The sequence below is a fragment of the Arvicola amphibius genome, chromosome 4 (assembly GCF_903992535.2).
Source record: "Arvicola amphibius chromosome 4, mArvAmp1.2, whole genome shotgun sequence".
In the NCBI taxonomy this organism is placed as follows: Eukaryota; Metazoa; Chordata; class Mammalia; order Rodentia; family Cricetidae; genus Arvicola; species Arvicola amphibius.
Genome location: NC_052050.1, coordinates 111,498,243 through 111,517,893, shown reverse-complemented (window position 1 = coordinate 111,517,893; position 19,651 = coordinate 111,498,243). Strand labels below are relative to the sequence as shown.

Sequence of the window (19,651 nt, the reverse complement as noted above, 5' to 3'; positions counted from 1 at the left end):
AATATCTTCCTTCCTTCCTTCCTTCCTTCCTTCCTTCCTTCCTTCCTTCCATCCATCCTTTCTTTCTTTCCTTCTTTCCTTTTGTCTGAAATGACTTAAACTTGGGCAGCATTTGAGACTAATTGAGCTAGTAGTGTTCATAGAGGTGTGCTGGAAAAGTCATTGGCCTTTTGGTGAGTGAAAAACGCAATGGGGATGGGCAAAGTTCGACACAGGACTTATCCTTAAAACTACAGCCATCAAGACCAGCTCTGTGAAGGAGGCTGGAAGCTGTTGATTTTACACATTAAGCATGAAGCATTGCGGCTGCTCTGTCTCTGTTAAAGGGTTGGGTCCAAACGTTTCTAAACCCCCACTGATCTAATAAGAAGCCTGCACTAGGAGCTTTCAGTGTTTCCTAAATACACATTTAAAGATCCTTTTAGGATTGCTTTCTCCCAGTGCTAGATTTTCTAAATTGTTAAAATGTTCAAACACACGCAATGCGTTAGCCTCATAACCACTCAGACTCAGCAACCGTGAGCATCTTCCCATTAACCATCCCGTTGTCTTCCTGAACGACAAGAGTGGTTTCCAGAGGCCACATCCTCTCGTTCTCGCATGCACAACGTGTCTCTCAAATTTTTGCACCACTGTGAAATCACGATCCCATTACAGACTAGGACTAAAAGGTAGACAGTTGGGGACAAAGCTACCTACCTCAGGGGAAGGGCACGCGGGCGTGGAGTGAAACGCATCTCCTCCGGAAGCAGTGGTGTCTGTGTAATTTTCTTTTCCTGGGGAAATTAACTGAAGGAAAGAGAAATAAGAACAATTAAAAAAAAAAAACCACACAGACACACACAAAGATCACGGTATCTGGAGAACACGACAGCATTCACAGTCAAACTGCTCTGTGGTTATGTTCATATGAGGTTAAGCTGTAAACAGATTATTGGGGCGCACAGACACACTGGTACATCCTTGACACCCCGGGTTAGCCGGAAGACCTCTATGGGGACATCCTCCTGGCGTAGTTTTTCCCACAGCATCCTTGGACTTCTCACCTCATTTAGGAAACTCATGCTTTATAAAGTCATTGTCCAGGACAGTCTGTGTTTTAGAAAACTTGAAATCAAATTTTTGTATTTGGGATTGAGTAGCAATTGCTACTGGCAGTACAAAAGGACCGGCTACCTTGTAACCTTTTCCTTGTGTATGTAAAAGAGATGATGTGGGGGAGGTGTCTTCATTTGAATAACCTCGGAGCAACCAGAGTTCTAATTCAAAGGCAGTATCTGACTTTTCAGCCCAGGGCGCACCAAATTCCATCTAGCCAATCAGCTCTGTGGAGACAGCCGTGCGTGTGACTATTGTCATCTTTCTGTTGAAATTTGAGGCTGCGGCTTTATGTGTCGGAAAACTTATAACTGATACTGTCCTTGAAAAAAACTGACGGCATTTGGACCACAAACACCGTTTACGTCTCTCCTTCCTGAAGTTCCTCGTGATAAAGATGCAGAGGCGGCAGCCAATGGGCCAGTTTATCAGCTTACATTGTAGCATACTGATTTCACACTGCACCAACCCAGTTCACATTGCCTGCCTCCAATCAACATGCATGCTCTCTTAATACCCTGATTTGGACCTGCCTTTTACCTAAATCTAGGTTTATTGATAGACCAGCATTCTCAGTTCTTTGTATTTGTAAGGACAGCATACAACAGTTTCAAGATTGATTTTCTTAGAAAAATTGTAAACTATATATATATCAATATTTTAAAAGGCAGCTACTTAGAAAAAAAATACCCAAATTGTATCCCCCCCCTCCGCCCTCCCCATGAGATAACTAACGTGGTTCAGAAATTCTTAGTTATTTCCCTCAGCACTTTTAATTGCTAGTGCACCTAAATCATTCTCATTATAAACAGGAGGCTTAGAGACCCAGAAGTACAAACAGGCAACAAACAAGCTCCCCAGGCAAATTGGTTCAAAGACCTACCTGGCTTCTGTTCGGTGATAAAAAGAAGACTCATTGCAAAGATAAAAAATACCAACAAATAATGCTGAAATCTCATTTTTTTTCTTCCGTTTGTCCCCCCTCACACACAAGTGAACAATAGCTCTCCAAGTAAAGAAGCGGTCTGTAAATACTCTGAGCAGTATCTGTCCGGCTCACCCCGCATCCTACAGCCAGACTTCAGAGGGCTGCCAGCGGCTTTTTCCAGAGGAGGTTAATGATCACATCAGACAAGGTTACTGGTGCCCTGGGCTGTGGTCGGAGCTCCCGAGCCTCAAGCCCCTCCTCCGTTCCTCTCTGCTTCTCCCGTCACTCCCCTTTATTTCCATAAGCAAATATTGGTGAAGTGGACCATTCAGGCCTGCAGCAACTTCAGTGGGAAGTCTCCCCTGCAAAATCTCGAAGGAGAGTGACTCCCAGTCAATCTGTTTATGAAGGAAAATGTAAAACGAGGCACGGCCGGCCTCTTCTCTCTGCATTTGCATCTGTTTAAACTTTGCATTGCCCATATTGGTCCCACATGCAGAAACCGGTGGAAATGACAGGAAGTTTCTCTTTTGTCCTCTCGCAGAAGGAATGCAGAGCTTTCATTTAAGATTCCCAAACGCTTGGTGCCAACTCTGTGTTGTAGTGCTTTCCCTTTGCCAAGCCTACTACAAAGTGGTGCCTATTTATATTAAATCTAAAATTGGCTTAATTTGTGTGGGCTTCCATCATCAGAGAGTCCCGGAGTTTAGAGTGTTCAGAAGAAAATCTGCGAAATGTTTATCTTTTTATTTAAGTGCAATTTAAAAAGTAATGGAGATCATTTTCATCTGCAGACATCTGAGAGTTTTCAGAAGTTCAGGCAAGGAGGGCCCAGACACAGAATCAGTCTCTGTTGTAAATGTGTGCGTGGTTGAGTGTCAGGTAACCACAGGCACACAGATTATATCCATATTATAGATGACGAGAGAATTTCTAGTTCATCTCCAAAGAAACAAAAGGAGTCTAGTTTTGTCTTGCACACATACCAAGAGTTCCCGTGTAAGGGCTTTCTTACCTGTAATAAAAAGCTCTTATATGTGAGAATTATTATAATTATTTTAAGCCAGGACACGTAGCTCTACTCTGAAATATAAACAGACCCAAGATATTAAATCTAGAGTGCATGTGAGTGGTTGTGAACTCTTATATTTTGTTATATTTGTTATATTTGGTGTCTTTAGAGTCAGGTGGTGGGCACACACAACCTTGGGCTTCTTAAGGTATGAAATTCATGCGAAATTTGCTTTGATCTTACAAATCAATCTGTAAAATTCCATCTTTGCCTAGTTATGCATTGCAGTTTATACAGAATGTTTTCTAAAACTCTTTAAAACATTTTTTTTTAGAAATTATTTAAGGCCCACTGTGTCAGAAGGCAGAGGCGGGCAGATCTCTGTGAGTTCTAAGACATCCTGGTCTACATACTGACTTCCAGTACATCTAGGGCTACACAGCAGAGAGAAATAATAATAATAATAATAATAATAATAATGGGTATTTAGTATGTATGGGTGTTTTGTCTGCATGTATGTCTGTGCACCATGTATGTGCGGTGCCCACAGAGGCCAGAAGAGGGCATCAGATCTCCTGGAGCTGGAGTTACAGACAGTAGTGAGCCCTGGAATGAACCCACGTTCTTTTTTTTTTTTTTTGGTTTTTCGAGACAGGGTTTCCCCATAGTTTCTAGACCACGTTCTTTGCTATAGCAGGTCCTCCTCTCAATTGCTGAGCCAACTCTCCAGACTTGTTTTACGTTTTTTGAGTTTGTTTTGTTTTAAGGATGTTTAATCCAGGAGCGGTGGTGATGCATGCCTTTAATCCCAGCATTTGGGAGGCAGAGGAAGGTGGATCTCTGCGTTGGAGGCCAGCCAGGTCCATAGAGTAAGTTCCAGGGCAGTCAGGGATACACACAAAAACCTTGTCTCAAAAAGCAAAACGACGACAACAACAAACTCTTTGAATGTTTGCTCTGTGTGTGTTTGCCCAAGGAGGGCAGAAGAGGACGTTGGATAACCTGGAGTCCAAGTTACAGGCAATTGTGAGCCCCAATGCTGGTGCTGAGAACCCAGTTCAGGCCTTCTGAAAAAGTAGCAAGGGCTCCTAACTTCTGAACTGACTCTTCTACCCGAATACACAGTCTTTTTATGAATGAAATAATGATCTAATCCAGACATCAAACATTGATTTGAAAATAACTCCCAGGTGGGATGGCACTCACTGTTAATCCCCATAGTTAGGAGACAGTGTGCAGGCAGGTTTCTCCGAGTTTAAAGCATTTCTGGCCTACACATGGAGTTTAAGGCCAGCTTGGGTTGCAGAACGAGACCCTGTTCTTACTGGAGAAACTGGGGTTCCCTTTCATGAATTCTTAACCTGGATTAATAAAAGAGTTTTAAAACAGAATTGAAAGGAAGGTCAGGATAGTTTTATTAGAGTTTGATGGATGAAAAGGACAGGGAAAGCCAGATGTAAATCTTGGCAGCTGCCCAGAAGAGAAAGACGAAGAGGAAGAGAGGAAGCCATGACTCTTGTATGTGGCCTCATAATGGATGATGGAAGCAGCTTCAGAGAAAGCAGAAAAGCCTAGAGTGTCACAGAGATCATGTACAGAGAGGTTGGGAACATTTTAGAAAGAAAAAAGAATAGATGAAGAAAAAGGGAAAGTTAGAGTTTTCTGAGTTCAAGGCCATAGTGAGCAGCTCAGAACAGAGGATGGTGGCATTACTACGCGACAGCGCTGGCCTGGTTATCTCCCATATCGAACTAATTCGCAGCAGGACAGTAAGGGCATACTTTTTAATCCTTACACGTGGCAGGCACAGGCAGGCAGATCTCTAAGTTTGAGGCTAGCCTGATCTACAGAGTGAGTTCCACCTGTCCCAAAAAACCAAAAGGAAAAAGAAAAAATGGTGTGTCACCACACCTGGCTTCACAGTTATTTTTTACAAGTACAGTAACAAATGATTATAGAGCTGATGACAACCGAAACGCCAGGCACAGAAACGCCAGGCACCAAGCAACAGTGCCATATGGTCAGCGTTTCTGTGAACGAGAGGCAGCAGTCATGGTCAGTCATTCATCTTGGCACTAAAGAAGGAGGTGTGGAGAAGTCTTGGCCAGAAGCAGAGTCAGAATGATGGTAGCGGCTCTACAGAGAGCACCCAGCATGCCGCTGGGTGAAATGATGATTTAATCCTGGCACTCAGGAGGGAGAAGGAGTTCAAGGCCATTCTGGACTACGTAGAAGTTCTAGGCTAGCCAGAGCTACTTATAGATCCTGTCTCAGACAAAGAAAAGGAAGATATCCAAACTGTCTTCTCAGTTTTCATCTCACCATAGCTTTGTGTAGCTCTTGCCCTGCATCAGAGAATATCAGAGAAGTTTCCTTTGCAGTGGACTATGGTAGTTAGTACAGAGTTGCCACTGGCCAAAGGGTGGAGAATAAGACCATGGTGTGCTGGGCCCTCAATGGGACATGAGTGTCACACCCAACCCTAAGACTCAGGGAATATGGTACGAGAGGACTGGGAAGAACGTAAGAGCCAGAGGTTGGGGGAGAGTCTTCTGGACATAACCTGGCTGATGAACTCATGAACTCACTGCAACTGTGGTTATCCGCACAAGACCTACAGAAGATGGCCTCCACCATCACTTCATCATGGGAGGGGGAAGGGCTCCTTGGGTCCCACCCCTCCTTGAGGGACCATTAGCAGTTACTGGAGAAAGGAGCACCCCTTTTCCTCAGTGGTCTAGCCATTTAGAAGTTGTCCATGCTCCGGCAAGTAAACCCCCACCCGTCTCACTCAGCAACCCAGTTAAACTCAGTAGTGAGACGCAAAGGCACAGAAGCCGGAGGCTGGGGAGGGAGAACTTGTTGGGAAGAAATGTTTCCTTGGGAGAAGGAGGGGGTAGGACAAGTCAGTGGTGGCATAAAGGACTAAAATTCACTATGTACTTGTATGATGACATCGAAGAGTACCTTCTCTCTTTTTTGTTGTGTGTTTTGTTTTTCGAGACACGATTTCTCTGTAGCTTTGGAGCCTGTCCTGGAACTAGCTCTTGTAGACTAGGCTGGCCTCAAACTCACAGAGATCCACTTGCCTCTGCCTTCTGAGTGCTGGGATTAAAGGCGTGCGCCACCACTGCCTGACTAATGAGTATTTTTTAAAAATTAATTTCAGTCTGGAACTCAGGGTGTGGTGGGTGGGATAGGAACGGCCTCCATAGACTCTTGCATTTGAATACTTGGTCACCAGGGAATGGCACTATCAGGAAGTGTGGCCTTCTTGGAGGAAGTATGTCACCCAAGCCAAGTCCAGTGTCTGTCTCTTCTTGCTGCCAGCTGGTCAGGATGTAGAATTCTCAGCTCCTTCTCCGGCATCATGTCTGCCTGTGTCCTGTCATGCTTCCTGTGATGACAATAATGGACTAAACCTCTGGATTTGTCAGCAAGCCCCTATTAAATTCTCATATAAGAGTTGCTGTGGTCTTGGTGTCTCTTCACAGCAGTAACCCCTAGCTAGGATCGAGAGTGTGACCCTCTGTGGAAATGAGGTCATTGCTTGTTTGGGTGGTGTTGGGGATTGAGCGTAGGGCCTTGTACATGTTAGGCAACTGACCTATCACTTAGCTATATCCCCATGAGATCTTTGCAGTGTAATTAACATTGAAGCCACACTACTGTAGGGTGACTGTAACACCTGCGCTACGGGACGGTTCGTGAGCCAGGCAAGGGCCTGGAGATTAAGCAACACAAGAGACATGGGTCATCCGTGAAGTGAGAATGCAGAATGCCGTTTATTCAAGCTTAGAGAAGGCTTTATATACCTAACTGCTACACAGTGAAAATCCCCCAGGCAGGTGGGAAATTACCAGGCTCAAGACTGAGCAAACAACTCCCCTGTAGCTAACCACCAGGGTGTGCAGAGCGAACACCGGAACAAACAAGATGTTTTGCCAGAAACTTCAAGCTATCTTCAATATGAACCCTGGGAAGAGGGGTAGACCTGTGAGCCCTACAGATGACTTCTAAATCTGCCATGATATCTGTTCTATAGGAAAAAGAAGATAGTTAGATGTATGGGCGTATGCCTTTAATCTCACCACTCAGGAGGCAGAGGCAGGAAGATCTCTGTGTGTTTGAAGCCAGTCAGTCTGGTGTACAGACATAGTGAGTTTCAGGACAGCTAGGGCTACATAGTGAGAGATGTTTTTTGTGGAAAACCCTGTAGAGTTGAAGAAACAGTTGGAGGAAAAGGAGGAAGAAGAGGAGGAAGAGGATGAGGATGAGGAGGAGGAGGAAGAGGAAGAGGAGGAGGAGGAGGAGGAGGAGAAGGCAATACTCAATCGTAAACAAAGAGAACACCAGGCAACAGAGGTGGAAATTAGAGCTGAGTGTATTGTCTCATACTGTAATACTAGAACCTGGGAGACAGAGGCAGGAGGATCAGGAGTTCAGAACCAGCTTCTGCTACAAAGCCAGTTAAAGGCCAGCCTGGGCTACATTGGTCTATGTCTTAGAAACAAACACAGATGAGATTTGAAGCTGTTGCCACCAGCCAAGACGTGAATGTCAAGATGCTTAGAGACAACTAGAGTAGGTCTGTTGTTTGACACCTGCCCCCCAACCCCCCAAAAATCAGTTCTACTGACCTTGATTGTGAACTTTTGGTCTCTTGAAATACAACAACAAAATGAATAAACAATTTCTGTTGTTTTTAAGCCACCGAGTTTGTGATACTTTGTTATATCAATCCTAGAAACCACTAAAATTCAATGTATACATATATCCTCTATATCTGTGGAGTCTCAATATAATTTGCTTTTATTTATTTTTATTTTCTGTACAGGCTCTCCTTGTGTAGCCCAGGCTAGTCCTGAGCTTGCCATTGTTCTCTCTCTGTCTTTGAAGGCTGGGATCACAAACACACTCTACCACATGACCTAGCTTCTATTTATTTTAATAAAATACACTTGTTTTATGGTCCGTGCCAGACCATGATCTTATAATAGTTTTTAATCTCCATTTTATACAGGAAATAACAAACTCAGAAAATTTAGTGACTTGCCATGTATTGAGTAAGCAAATGCAAAGTCAACATGAGGTCTTGGTTCCTCCAGCCTTCTGACCCCGTGAGCCTTGTGGTTTTCTTTTTTCTTTTTCTTTTCTTCTCTTTTTTACATTTTATGTCTTTATGTGTGTAGGCATGAGCACTTGAATTGAAGGACAGCTTGGGTGAGTTGGTTCTCTCCTTCCACTTTGTGGATTTTGGAACTGAGCACAGGTGGTCAGGCTTGGTGGTAAGTGCCCTTATGTCTGAGCTGTCTCACTGGCCCACCCTCTGATGTGTGTGTGTTCGGTGTAAGAGTGTGGGTACACATCTGTGCTGATGGGCTTGGTCATGCGTGCACCAGTGGTGGTCAGAGGTTGCTGTCAGGTGGGTTTTGTTTGTTTGTTTGTTTGTGGCCATTCTGTTCTTTATTAGACCATTGGGTATTTTAGACAGAAAAAGAATTACAGCTTCACAGAGTTAAACAAATGCAACATAAAAGAATGCAACACATCTTTACAACATTAAACAAATGTTCCACAGCAGAAGCAAATGTAGCACACCTCAAAATAACATTCCACAGTCAGCTTTATACAGCCTAGAGTCCTCTCTGAAGGAGTCTCAACTGAAGCATTGCTCAGATCAGGCTGCCTTATGTACATTTGTGGGGGATTGTCTACTTGATGGATGAGGGTACAGTCCTCTGGGCTGTGGATGGTACAACGCCTGGACATGTGTTCGTGGTTTATGTTGAGAACTAGTCTAGCTATGTCTAAGCCTGGGAGCAAGCAGAGGTCTTCCTTGCTTTTTGATTCAAGTTCCTTACCCAACTTTTATCAGTAATCCACTATACCCCATGAGATGAAATCAAACCCATTTCCCCTTCAATTGCTTTTGTTCAGGGTCTATTATAGCAGCAAAAGAAAAAAAATAGGACATCCTGAAGCACGGGTGACCCATAGATGCGTCTGTCTCAAAGTCTGAGCTTACAAAGAAAAATATGAATTGGTCTATGTTTCTTCAAATCACAACACATTTTTGGTATATGGTTCCCACAGGTCAGGTCTTTTGAATTCTTCTTCTTATGGTGTGTATGGTGCGTGTAGGTAGGCACATGCACATTTGTGGAGATCAGAGGAGAGCTGTGAAACTGGTTCTCAGCTTGCTAGGCCTGTGCAGCAAGCCCCTTTACCCAGTGACCAGGCCTCCAACTGACCTTAATTTTCTAACATTCTTGGGTCCCGGATTAGCACTTATGAGGAGGCTAACACCCAAGCTGATAGCTGGTAGAATAAAATAGTAAGAAATGAGTAGTTTTGAAAACTGCAACCAAAATTGGTATTCCCTCTACTCGGAGGAAATGGTGAATTAGACATGTTGTAGATATCAAATGTATAAAATTAGAATATTGAGTGTGGTAAAAACATTTACTTGGTATAATACTTGCTCAAAAAATTTTCCCAGGGTCTTCTTGGGTATATGTACTGGTTGAAAAAACATTAAGGAACATAAATGCAACATCAAGTTAATATCTGAGCCAAAACATATATTTTCTCAAGAACCCCTAATGCCAAAAAAGGGACACACTTTTGAGAGGATGGCTATCTCCCTAACCCTCATATATCTGGCAAACCTGACAAAAATAATGTGGTCCATGGGTATAATAGACTCCCCAAATCGTCCCACACAAAAATAATAGAGTAATAACATATGTGAGATCTTCAGGGGTGACTCCCATCTTGCCAGCTGAGCTAGCATGTACTCTGATCCAGAGGAAGCAAGCTTACTGATCTGTGCATAATAGTCCAGTGAGGAACAATTTAGATTAAAAATCACCGTCTTGGGGCCAGGCAGGTGGCTCACTTGTTAGAGCACTTGTTGGGCAAGCATGGGGATCTGAGTTCAGGCACCTAGTACCCGTGTAAAACATCAAGCATAGCAACGTGCAATCCTTTGGCTGGGGGAGTAGACAAGGAAGGTTCCCTTAAGCTTCCTTGTCGGTTTGCTGGAATTAGAGAATTGCTGGTCCTGCCCCCCCCCCAAAAGCCTGTGAGGGAGGTGATCCGTGTCCACACATGCAACACACACCGGATGTGTCAATCTGCCGGCTAGAGGAGGATCCCCTGAAGTCCAGACATGCTTGGTCTCCCCATCCCTCCCACTTGTTCCTTCACTCATGAGCTTATTCCATTCAAAACAGTCTCAGGAATTTCATCATAAACCCAGTCACCTCCTAGGCAATAATTATCATTAACTGGATAAATTGCATGCGCTTTAAAGACTTCTGACACACTCTGCTAGAATTCTTCAGTGGTTTTGAGATATGCGGGGTTTTTCCTTGTTGTTGAGCTATAGAGTCTGAAAGGCTGGAATGTTAGCGCTAAGCAGATAACACAAACAACTTGGACTCTTAGCTTGGAGGTTTAGTTCCTAACCAAACTGAAAGTAGTTAGGTGAGGCATAAGCCCCATGACCTTATAGCTTAAGCAATTTCAATTTTCTTGCTCTGGCTTCTGTCACTCAGGCATTTGGCTTTACTCAAAAAAGAAAAAAAAAGATTCTTTTTTTTTTTTTTTTTTCAAATCACATCTTCACTTAAAAAGTGAGGCAGGGCAGGGGATGGAGATGAGGCTAACATGGCTTGCTGCACTGCCAGGGGAATCAAGTTTGCCAAGTTTGATTCCCATTGTCCACGTTAGGAGGCTCACACCTGCCAGTAAGTCCAGCTCCAGGGGATCCAATGCCTTGTTTTGGGCACCCACACCATGGCATGCATGCATACATACATACATACGTGCATACATACATACATGCATGCATACATACATGCATACATATGAACACATAACGAAAACATTGAAAAAACTGGATGTAAGTGATGTCATTCTAACAAAAAATCTGTAAACATAAAACTCAATTGGACATTTAGAGTAAAGCGTTTAGACATTGGGTTGACATCACAAAGCTCTCTAATTACCCTGCCTGTTTTTGAGATAGGGTATCATGACGTAGAGATTCGCTATTTAGCTCTGGCTGGCCTGGAACTCAATATATAGACTGTGCTGATTTAGACCTCACAGAGATCTGCCTGCTTCTGCCTCCCAGGGAACGTGACTAAAGGCATGAACCACCAGACCTCAGTATCCTAAGGTGTGGTTCTCTGTTGGTCGTCTTTGAGGGTCTAGAGCTATGGCTCAGTGGTTAAGAGGACGTGGTTCTCCCAAAGGACCTGAGCTTAGGATTCCCCAGCATCCACACCAGGAGGACTCACAGCCATAAGCTCCAGGGGATTTGATACTTCTGGCTCCTGGGGGCTCTGCCCTCACAAACATGGACCCACACACGAGCACACGCATGTGTGTAATTTAATGTAAATTTTTTTGCCCCTAAAATAAATCTTGAAAACATAAACTATATTAGGTTGGCAGCATTTGCTGCCATATTTGTGTGCGTGTTACAATTTTATCTTTGTTTTTGAGTTTCTGCATGTGTAGTGCACGTTGTTGAGGGGCAGCAGACTCTGTGAGTTCAAGGCTCAGCCAGGGTTACACAGAGAAACCCTGTTTAAAGAAAGAATGGAAGGGAGGGAAGGTGGGAGGGAGAAAAAGGAAAGGAAAAAAGGAAAAAAGGGAGGGAGAGAAAAAGGAAAAGAAAAGGAAAGGAAAGGAGGGGAGGGAGGGGAAGGGGAACTGCCACTGGGTTAGGTATGTAACCTTTTCTTGTATGTAACTTTAAACATTCGGTTACTTTATAACAAAGCCGAGTATAGAGTCTTCAGATGTGGGCACTGGCTGAGCCAGGGGTCATTCGGATCCACAATTGCAGGCGTGTGTTCTGACTTTTCTGCCTATGCTTATTGAAAGCATAGGCAGAACAACACCTGAGAATTCAGCAAAATCCCCTAAGGCGCTACATACGGATCCAATTACCTAACTTGAGCAGAGTTGTATGGTAACTAACGACTGGTTACTTTGGTCGGTCTGCGGGGGCTCTGCTCGCAAGCAGAAGGATCCATCCGCCCTTTTAAGAGGAGGCCGGATGAGTAGAGAGGAGACAAGGACCGAGAGACAGCCTGATGCCTCCGGTCTGCGGCGACATATTCATTTGAAAAGGCAGTGAGCGGAGTTGAGTAATGCAGAAGTGGGACCGCAACTGATGACCAGAGAAAGAGGAAGACAAAGGGACGGTGAAAGGAAGCTTGGGGTGAAGGAATTTCAAGGGGCTCTTCTTTGTTGCTTTGGGGAAGATCTACTTTGCAAATGTAATTCCCACACAACAGGATGGTGCCCGGTCAGCAGGATAGCAGAGAGAGGCCAGGCAAAGGCCTCCAAGGAGGCTTAGAGCGAGAGAGCCAATGATCTGAAAACAACTCAGACGCGGATGCTCAGTTCTCACACCTCATCGCCACAGGCAGAAGGGCGGTTAACAGGTTTCCTCTGATGAGTGCGGAGATGGTGTGGTTTCTTTTTTTCTTCCTTCCTTTCCCCCCTCTTTGTTTTGTTTTTTCGAGGCAGGGTTCAAGACAGGGTTCTCTGTGTAGGCCTAGCTGTTCCGGAACTCTCTGGAATTCTTTCTGTAGACCAGGCTGGCCTCAGTGATATGCGTGCCTCTGCCTCCCAAGTGCCTGCGCCACCGTGCCTGGCCAAGAAATTCCTACGGGAAAAAAAAAAAAAAAAAGAAATTCCTAAGGAATCTCTGCTCTATTTCTGTGATTGGTTTTCAGTATCATTCCTTTTTAAAAATATATAAAGCATAATATTTTTCAGCAAAAAATGGTAGAAAGAGAATTTCAAGATAACTAAGGAGGTGGTAGCTGTCTCTTTGTTCCTCATAGAAACCATATTTTTTTTTAGCCTTTTTATGTTTTGAAGCTTATGTTTCTTATATCTGAAGGTGAACTTTTAGTGGTAGCTGCTTATGGAAACTTCTTAGAATAACTCTAGTCAGGAGGAAGCCCTCAACGAGACAGAACCAGAAGTCTGTTTGTTTTTAAGAATAAGCAGGTGAGAAAGCTGGACACTATGGTACACATTAGTTCCGGACATTCTGGAGGCCAGTGCAGAAAGATGAACTGCAATCAGGAGCTCATCCAGAGTCTGTTGGCAACATAGTGAGCTCTCTCTGTGTGCCTCTCTCTCTCTCTCTCTCTCTCTCTCTCTCTCTCTCTCTCTCTCTCTCTCTCATGCACACACGTATATGCTCATGAGTGTGCCAGTGAGCACCTCTCTCTGCTCTCATGGAACCCAGATCGGCCCTGACATCTTGAACTCCTGATCTTCATCCCCATCAATCCCCCTCCCCCGTCTTTGCTGGAATGGGATGAATCACCATCATGTCTGCCTGAGATTCTTTACCTCCTCTTCCTCCTCCTCCTCCTCCTCCTCCTCCTCCTCCTCCTCATCCTCCTTTTCCTCTTCCTCCTTCTCCTCTTCCTCCTCCCCCCCCCCCCCTCCCCCCCCCCCCCCCCCCCCTCTCTCTCTCATTTTGTTTTGTTGAGACAGGGTCTTTCTATGTAGTCCTGGCTGTCATGGAACTTGCTATGTGGACTAGGCTGGCCTAGAACTCACCGAAATCTGCCTGCCTCTGCCACCACTCCCGGCCTACTGAAGATTCTATCTCTTAAAAGAAACCAGGTGGGGGGGGGGGGAGTGGAGCTGTATACTTTCTGAGGTACCTTTGAAATCAAAGCCTGCTAGCCATTCCCCCACATGAGCAGTGGCCCCTCCTCTCTGAGGTACATCTTAATATAGAGTTGAACAAGGACTTTATTTTTCAGTGGATTGAGGCTGGCAACATCAGGACATCATCCAACAGATTGTCTTTGCCCTAAAACTGTTTGGTTTGTGTGCATTTTTTTTATAGAGAGAGTTAAATGGCACAGTGGGCTGCATTGATTATAAGAATAGGGTAAGCAAGGCAGTTTAGTAAATGCATCCACATTTTACAGAAGTAGGAGTTTCCTTACAGATATTTGCAATTCAGACATTAAAAAAATCCTCTCCAGGGGCTGCAGAGCTGGCTTAACAGAGCTTGTTGCTCTCAAGAAGACCTGAATTTGATTCCAAGCACCAATATGATGGATCACACTATCTGGAATTCCAGTTCCCTGGGATCCAGCACTTTCTGGCCTCTGTGGGCAGCAGGTAAGAACATAGTACACATACATCCGTGCAAGCAAAGCATGCACACGTAAAAATAAATAAATCGTTTTTGAAAGAAAAAAATAATCTTTCCATGATCTCATGATCACAAACGTCTTTCTTTTCTTTTCTTTTTTTTTTTTTAAAGGTACTCTTTCTATGATGCCTAAGCTGGTCTTGAGCCTGGTGCTGGCTTTCCCGTCTCAGCCTTCTCTGTGCTGTGATTGCAAATGTCACTAGTCCCTGGTCCATACATTGTTATTTTGTTGTTATTTGTATTATTTTTGTTTTATTTAAAAGTGTCTTAAAAATAAAACAATTAAAAATAAAAAATAAAAAAATAAAAAGTGTCTTAAAATCTTGAAATTTAAACTCAAGGAATCATTTTTTTTTAAAAAAAATAGTTACTTACTTATTTTATGGTTGTGAGCCTCCATATGGGTTGAGTACTAGGAACCAAACCTAGGTTCAAGAGCAATGAGTGCTCTTATCCACTGAATCATGGCTCCAACCTCACAGGATCTAATTCTTTTCCCAGTGGATGTTTGGTTTTTTTTTTCAAGACAGGGTTTCTCTGTGTAGCCCTGGCTGTCCTCAAACTCATTATGTAGATCAGGCTGCCCTTGAAGTCACAGAGATCCACCTGCCTCTGCCTTTCCTGTGAGTGTTGGGATTAAAGGCCTGCACCACCACTGCCCAGTGAGCTATTGTAATTCAGTTTACAAAACTGCCAGTATTACCTCCCTTAATCGGTGTCGGAATCACCAGAATTAAATATGTAGTGTCTAACAGTAACTTGCCTGCTCAGGAGAAACTTTCAGTCACAATTAAAATCATCTAAACATTTTTTTTTTTTACCATTGAGTATTTTAACCAAAGATTTTTGTTTGTTTGTTTGTATTTGTTTATTTGCGGCAGGATCTCATGGAGCTCAGGCTGGCCTGGAACTTCTAATGTCTGCTTGGTGAAATGGTTCATTGGGTCTGGAGCTCCCTAAGTCTGACAACCTGAGCTCATTGCCCAGGTGCCTCCAAGTGGAAAGAGCACTGATGCCGATCTCCACACGTGCACTGTGGTGCATGGACAGCTTACACACACTCATGAATGGATAAACATTTTTTTAAATACAGCCTGAAGACTCTGCACCTGATCTGGTCATGTGGCTCATGCCTTTGATCCCAGAACTGGAAGGGAAGAGGCAGGCTAATATCTGAGTTCCAGGTCAGCCAGTGCTCCACAGTAAGACCTGTCTCAAACAACAAACAAACAGTAAAGCACAGTTAATGGTTTCCAGCTAGTTGAAAATGGCGCCTAAACACACTACTCCTACCTCCACCTCCCAAGTGCTGGGATTAGAGGCATATACCTCCATACATGATATAAGTATTTTAAAAAAATTGCAAAGAATAAATTTTATTTATTTTTATTTTATTATTTTTATTTTTATTATTATTTTTATTATTTCACATATATACATCAACGCAGGATAAAACATATTGAGGCAGACTTGTCCACTGTCATACAGTGGCCAACAAAAATATTAAGAGCGCAGCACACAATTTTTTACTTCTCTTAGCTACTAAAATCATTCTTAAGGCTAGTGATGCCTTATAGTATCAGATATTTTGAGAAAGCTGAATGTCTTAGTTAGGGTTACTACTGCTATGATAAAACACCATGACCAAAAGCAACTTGGGTAGAAAAGTGTTTATCTCACTCACAGTTCATATAATAGCTCATCACCATAAGCATAGGGCAGGAACTCAGACAGGGCAGGAACCTGGAGGCAGGAGCTGATGCAGAGGCCATGGAGGATGCTGCTTACTGGCTTGGTCTTCAAGGCTTGCTCAATGTGCTTTCTATAGAACCCAGAACCTGTCTCAGATCAGACACTAAGACTATTACAGCCTGATCTTACAGAGACATTTTCTCAGTTGACACTCCCTCTCCTTGATGACTCAAGCTTGTATCAAGCTGACATAAAACTAACCAACCCACTGAACTTAATTAAATATATTAAATTTCATAATCTCGCACCACCCACACAAATCTAGCCATCTATTTACTTAACTTTTTATCCATTTGAGCAAGATTCATTAATAATGAATCTGAAAGCACCTAGTCAGCAATACTCTATTGATCCACCTAGAACTATGAAACCACCCATGCTTTCCCAGATGATAAGACCCCCAATCCCGTCAAGTGGAATTATCCTTGCTTTGGAAGACTCCCATGCCCCATGACAGATGGCACTCCCCTGCTTTGGAATGCGGATAATAATAGATTTTTTTCCCCCAAGTGGCTGATGCTGTATCTCTTTATTCCTCTGTATAGGGTATATCTGCATCCAGGCCACTAAATCAAGAGGCACTGGTTCCCTGTGAGAAGGGCTGCTATTATTTTCCTGGGGTCTCCTCCTCCTCCAGCTATCGGCAGCAGCTGGTCCCAGGCGATGCCCCAATCACCCTGATGCTGGGACACACATGTAGGATCGGAAAAAAAACTCTCTTGAGTCATTTACAGTGACATTTTGTGTATGCGGCAGGAAACACCATCCGCATGCTTCACATGGGAATGGAATTTGCCTTTTCCAGAAGAATTTGGTTAGTTCCTCTTGCGTTTCTCCTTTCTCTTTCCCATCTCCTCTTTTCATTAATTTTAATTCTTGGCCATCCCATTTTATTTCAGGAATGACGGTAGACTGTAGTGACTGTGAGCCCTAAAATCTGTAATCAGAAAGACTCACATGCAAATTTTAACTCTACCTCATGAATTAAATTTCGCCTGTGTGAGTGGTTACGCGGGGTGGTGGGGGCAGGTGGGGGAGAAATGAGAACCCAGAGAATGTGCCTGTGAGCTAAGAGCTCACTCTGTTTCTCACTGGCACATCTATTACACGTTGAATTCAGACTGAAAATCTGGGGGAGCACTTGCCTGGCATGCTTGTCCTAAACTCATTCCCCAGTTCTGGGAGAAAATAAGGCTGAGGGCTGGGGAGATGGCTTAGTGGTTAAGAGATCATTGTGCTCTTCCAGAAGATCTGAGTTCAGTTGCCAGCACCTAAATTGGTGACTCGCAGCTGTCTGTAACACGGATGCTAGAGGATTTGATGTTCTCCTGTGGCCCTCTCAGGCACCTGTACTCTCATGCACAACTCCACACAGACATGCACACACATAAGTAAAAATAATGGAAATGAGTCTTTAAAAATATTAAAATTGTTTGGGCGGTGGTGGTGCACGCCTTTAATCCCAGCATTCGGAGGCAGTGACTGGTGGATCTTTGTCTATTTGAGGCCAGCCTGGTCTACAGAGCAAGTTCCAGGTCAGGTTTCAAGCTACAGCGAAGCTCTGTCTTGACAAACCAAAATTAAATAAATAAAAATAAATGAATAAAGTTGATTGGGTGGTGGTGGCACATGCCTTTAATCCCAGCACTTGGGAGGCAGAGACAGTAGGATCTCTCTGAGTTAAGAAGCCAGCCTGGATTAAAAGAGTGAGTTCTAGGATAGCCAGGGCAGTTTCACAGAGAAGTCCTGTCTCAAAACACACACACATATTGTGCGCGTGTGTACATGTGCGTGAGCACAGAGAGGTCAGAAAAAGGCTTTGGATCTCTTCCTTGGAGCTGGAGTTATAGACAATGGTAAGCCACCATTATGGGAGCTGTGAACTAAACTCAGGTCCTCTGAAAGAGCTGAAAACATTCTTAACTGCTGAGCCCCCTCTCCAGCACTTGCTATTATTTTGAGACGTAGTCCAGGCTGCCCTGAACTTGTGGACTTCCTGCCTCAGCTCATGAGTGCTGAGATTGCAGATGGGCACCACCACTTTGAAGCCTGGATTTGAATCTTTATTTGCTTGATTGGCACTTCAGATGTTGTCTCATGAAGCCTAGTCTCGTCTAGAACTTGTATGTGATCAAGGAGAGTCTTGAACTCCTGATTCTCCTATCTGTATTTCCTGAGTATTTTGAATTTGAATTTGTGGTTCACACATAAAGACTTGTGGCAGAATGTAAGAGAAAACATCTCCCTGTATCGGTTTTGTTCTCCCTGATTGGCTAGAGGGGTAAAGGGCAGCTGGGGACTTATGTTCCTTTTTGCTGATGCAGCCAAACCTCCTGCTTCCACGGAGCTGCTGATGAGATAAATTCCAGGGTACAGAACCCCACACTTTTCATTATAATGGCTTTCAGGCCCATTACTGGTAATGATTTTAAATTGCCCGAATTCATGGCTGAAGGGACAGGCTTCTGCTTTTCATTAAGTGTTACTGAACAGGTGCTGGGCTACGCACAGCCCTTAATGCCTGCAGCCTCTGCTAAGCCATATTTAAAAGTAAAAAAATATTTACTATTTAAATAGAAAAAAAAGGTAAAATAGTAAAATTTCTCCCAAGTTTTAGCATCCACATAAGTGAGAGAGTTTAAATTTTAGGATTTGTTTATGTTGTCCTTGGCTTGCCTTCTCCTCTCATAGTGGAATAAAGAGTGGGGATAAACAGTTGGAGAACTGCACATTGTCTTTATGTGTAGTTGCTCAAAGTTCTGGAAGCCATGTCTTTTTTTTTTCTTCTCTAAAGCATTCTAGCTGGATGGAAGGGAGGGCTCTGCGCAGGAATGTTTGAAGGAGATGAATTCGTGTCCCGGAGATGGGAGGTAATTACAAGACAAATGAGTCGCACATCCGGTGGGTTCGTGGAGGGTTAAACTAAATATTTCAAGCTGTTATTTGGTCTGTTTACTTATGTTTATATGAGGTTAACAGCTTCCACAACAGCCTTTTGGGCAGTTGTTCCCAGGTGTCTTCTGTTTGGCTGTCGAGCTCATCTGAATTGCTTTATGAGGAATATTTCAAGTAGAGACAGTCAAGGGAAGGCTCCCGCTTCTCACGCCCTTGGGAGAATTCCCTGTCTCCTTCTCACCACAGTGGCGGCAAAGATGCCAAATAGAGGAAATTAGGTCGTCACGGACAAACGCAAGATCTCGTGATTGTGTGTGCACACATGTTTATATGTGGGATATCTACAGACTCGTAGAAGCTTGTCAACAAGTTGTATGCACGGAGAAGTGAATTAGTGAAACAGATCTCTTTGGCTTTTGAAGGTTAACAACCCTGGCATATGTGTGGAGGTCAGAGGGCAACATAGGGTACTGGTCCTTGCTTTCCACCCTGTTTAGAGATGGCCTCTTATTTGTTTGCTTAGCTATGAATGGGTTTCTACTTCTCAGAAATATATGTAGGTTACAAAATATACTGTGGAGTATAATAAACTCATTGTTTGAAAACCAAAATGCATATAAGGTGTGCACATATTTGGGAAAATATATACAAAACTCTAGCAATATTTGATTTTTAGTTGGTAAGAATGCAGATTTATGATATTTTTGTCTCTGCTTTTACATATAGTTTCAACATTTCCTCATAAAACAAA

At 43.5% G+C, this 19,651-nt stretch overlaps 1 protein-coding gene across 1 annotated transcript; it reads right to left on the bottom strand.

Annotated features, from left to right (window-relative positions):
• Positions 1 to 700: 700 nt before the first annotated feature.
• Apela (apelin receptor early endogenous ligand) lies at positions 701 to 2,057 on the bottom strand. Its single transcript, XM_038324934.1, has 2 exons — positions 1,982 to 2,057; positions 701 to 789 (listed from the first exon to the last, which is right to left on the bottom strand). Exons 1-2 carry the CDS (start codon positions 2,055 to 2,057, stop codon positions 701 to 703), a joined length of 165 nt encoding a protein of 54 aa, XP_038180862.1.
• Positions 2,058 to 19,651: the final 17,594 nt, after the last annotated feature.